The sequence below is a fragment of the Palaemon carinicauda genome, chromosome 16, assembly GCF_036898095.1.
Source record: "Palaemon carinicauda isolate YSFRI2023 chromosome 16, ASM3689809v2, whole genome shotgun sequence".
NCBI lineage: Eukaryota > Metazoa > Arthropoda > Malacostraca > Decapoda > Palaemonidae > Palaemon > Palaemon carinicauda.
In genome coordinates this window covers 123,896,898-123,899,397 of record NC_090740.1, presented here as the reverse complement: position 1 = coordinate 123,899,397, position 2,500 = coordinate 123,896,898, and the positions used below count along the sequence as shown (strand labels likewise).

Genomic DNA, 2,500 nt, shown 5'->3' with positions numbered 1-2,500 from the left:
CATTTTGTTTTCATTCATAAACTTTCGTTAAATGAATGTTTAGTTTCTATTTATTTTTATTATTCATAGACGAGAACTTTATATATATTTGATCTATGGACAGCATATTCTAAATGTGGTTTACCTTTCTAAAGGGCAGAAATGAGATGACTTACTGTCAAGATCCATTTCCTCTGTAGACCTTCCTAACTATGGTCATTAAACACTCTTAATATTCCCCAATCCGAAAAAAAAAATCCCTAAAATGTAGTCACATGAATGTCTATATTTTAGAATCATAGTTGGATTACTTTTTCCTCTCAATTTCCTGCGTTGTTGCAATTTTAGACTTGAGATCTTTTAGCGATGGAGGCTGAAAGACTAAAGGTAAAAGCGAAGGGTCTCCCGGTACCAATGCTTGGCATCATATCATGAACTTCAAAATCGGTCTTCATCACCAATTAGTTCCAGCAGTTCTGAATCCTCTTAAATCCACGAACAGCCATCAGCAACTAATCAGAATAACCATTAACGATTTTTAATAACTGATTCTTCTTCAAGGAAACATTATGAAAAGATTTGAAAAGTTTGGAAAAATAAAAGTCTTGATTATTTCAGTTTAGAGGTAAAACTTACGATGTCCTTTTGAGAAAAGGAAGAAAACAAACAAATGTGAATGTGGATGCCTGTATTTGTTTATTCTTCAAATAAGATATAATTAATTTTGGAATTTTTGTATTTGATATCATTACAATAAGATACCAAAGTTTAATTTATTGCATTATCAAGTTCGTAAATACAGTTTTTATGATGATGGTTTGGGTCATTTGTGATTTAATAGAGTAAAGTGGGCGCAACTATCTAAGACTTTTTCGTGGTTAATGAAACAAAAATTATTACAAACATTTATTACAAATAGTTCCTTTTATATATTCACAAAACAAATTACAACATACTTAGAATGAGCATTCCTTTAAAAACTTAAAATGAAACTTAGTTCCTTCCTATGGAGCCCCATTGGCGAGCTGGTCGTCAGTTTTCTTCAGGCCAAAGGCCACACCTTGGCGCCATCTCATGAGAAGAGAGATTTGTAGTTGGAGTCGAGCGTTTATTTCCTCTTTTTGTTTCTTCTGCATCTTGACGTTTTCAAGGTCACGGAGACACTGTTCCTTCTCTCGTTGTAGCTGCCGCAGCTCATCTTGCAGTCGATTATTTTCTCCATCGATGGCGTTGGCTTTCTTGGTCATCTCCTGAAGACGACAGTCTCTCTCTTGCAGCAACGCATTCTGATCCCGGAGTCTGGTGTCTTTTTCTTGAAGCTGGCATTCCAGATTTTGCTTCGCTTGAGAAAAGAATCTTACTTCTTTTTGTAGATCTTGAACTTTAAGCTGCAGCTCTTCCTTGTCATTCTTGCATCGGTTGATTGTTTCGGCTTGTGCCTTGATGTGTTTTTCCATCTCCATCATTTCTTCAGTCACATTACACAGATTCTTATGCATCTTATCTGCATCAGTCTGTAGCTGAACGAGGCGGCAATTGCACTTAGCCAAGTGAGCTTTCAGACTCATCACCTGGTTATTCAAGTCATCATTTCTTTGGGCCACTTCATCAGCATATTTCTTCAGGTCTTTGTTTTCTTCTTTGATCTGAAGGAGCTTTTCTTCCAGTTCAGCTTTAGACCTTTCATAAGCCGCCATCTGCTTTTCCATAAGACTCTTCTGATCCTCGAGACAACGGATCTTGTCTTCCAAGGCTTGATAATCCAACTGCTGCTTTGTAAATCTTAAGATACTCTCCACTTCTTCTTTCTTCTTACAATCCTCTGTTTCTTTCAACTTGCGCTCCAGCTCCTGAATCTTCACTTGCTCTTTTAGTGTGACACAGGTCTCCCTAATGTTTCTCTTCAAGTCTCCTTTTTCTTCATCAGTCTTTCGTCGCTTTCCTTGTCTCAGACCAAATAAAAGAATTGCTCCAAGTCCAACAAAGAGAAGGAAATTGTCCATCCAAAAGACGTTGTCATAACCATCACGGTTGACTCCAGCGAAGATGTACCGAAGATGATTCCCGGAGGCTTCACGGAGCACGGCGACTCCGCAGAGAGCTGTGAGGGCCAAGTAAGGCAAAGTCTTTTCAAATAACTTATCCATGTTAGATATGTGATGAATAACGACGCTCACCTGTTTATATAGGATTCGATCTCCAGGTTTTATTTTGAAATTCTAGAAATTTCAGCAAATATTCGTTCCAAGATATCAGATTAAAGTGAGTTTAATTTTTCAAAAAATACGATTATTTGAACATTTCGGCTGTAAAACGTTTTAACCATCATCATCCCTGTCTCAGTTAAACACTTATGAGCATGTATGTAAGCTTTTTATATGAATGTATACACACACATATATTTATAAATATATATATATATATATATATATATATATATATATATTTATACGTATATATGTATATATATATATATATATATATATATATATATATATATACATATATACATATGCATTCA

General features: G+C 35.5%; 2 protein-coding genes across 4 annotated transcripts in view; both read right to left on the bottom strand.

Moving 5' to 3' along the window:
* The window catches only part of LOC137655847 (octopamine receptor beta-2R-like), a 605,153-nt gene that overhangs the window by 86,949 nt on the left and 515,704 nt on the right, over positions 1-2,500 (bottom strand). The window lies entirely within an intron of this gene.
* On the bottom strand, positions 984-2,126 carry LOC137655552 (myosin heavy chain, clone 203-like). Its single transcript, XM_068389452.1, has one exon. The coding sequence runs from the start codon at positions 2,124-2,126 to the stop codon at positions 984-986; it is 1,143 nt and encodes a 380-aa protein (XP_068245553.1).

Coding starts and splice junctions, on each gene's coding strand:
- LOC137655552 (XM_068389452.1), bottom strand. CDS start 2,126: ATGGATAAGTTATTTGAAAAGACTTTGCCTTACTTGGCCCTCACAGCT.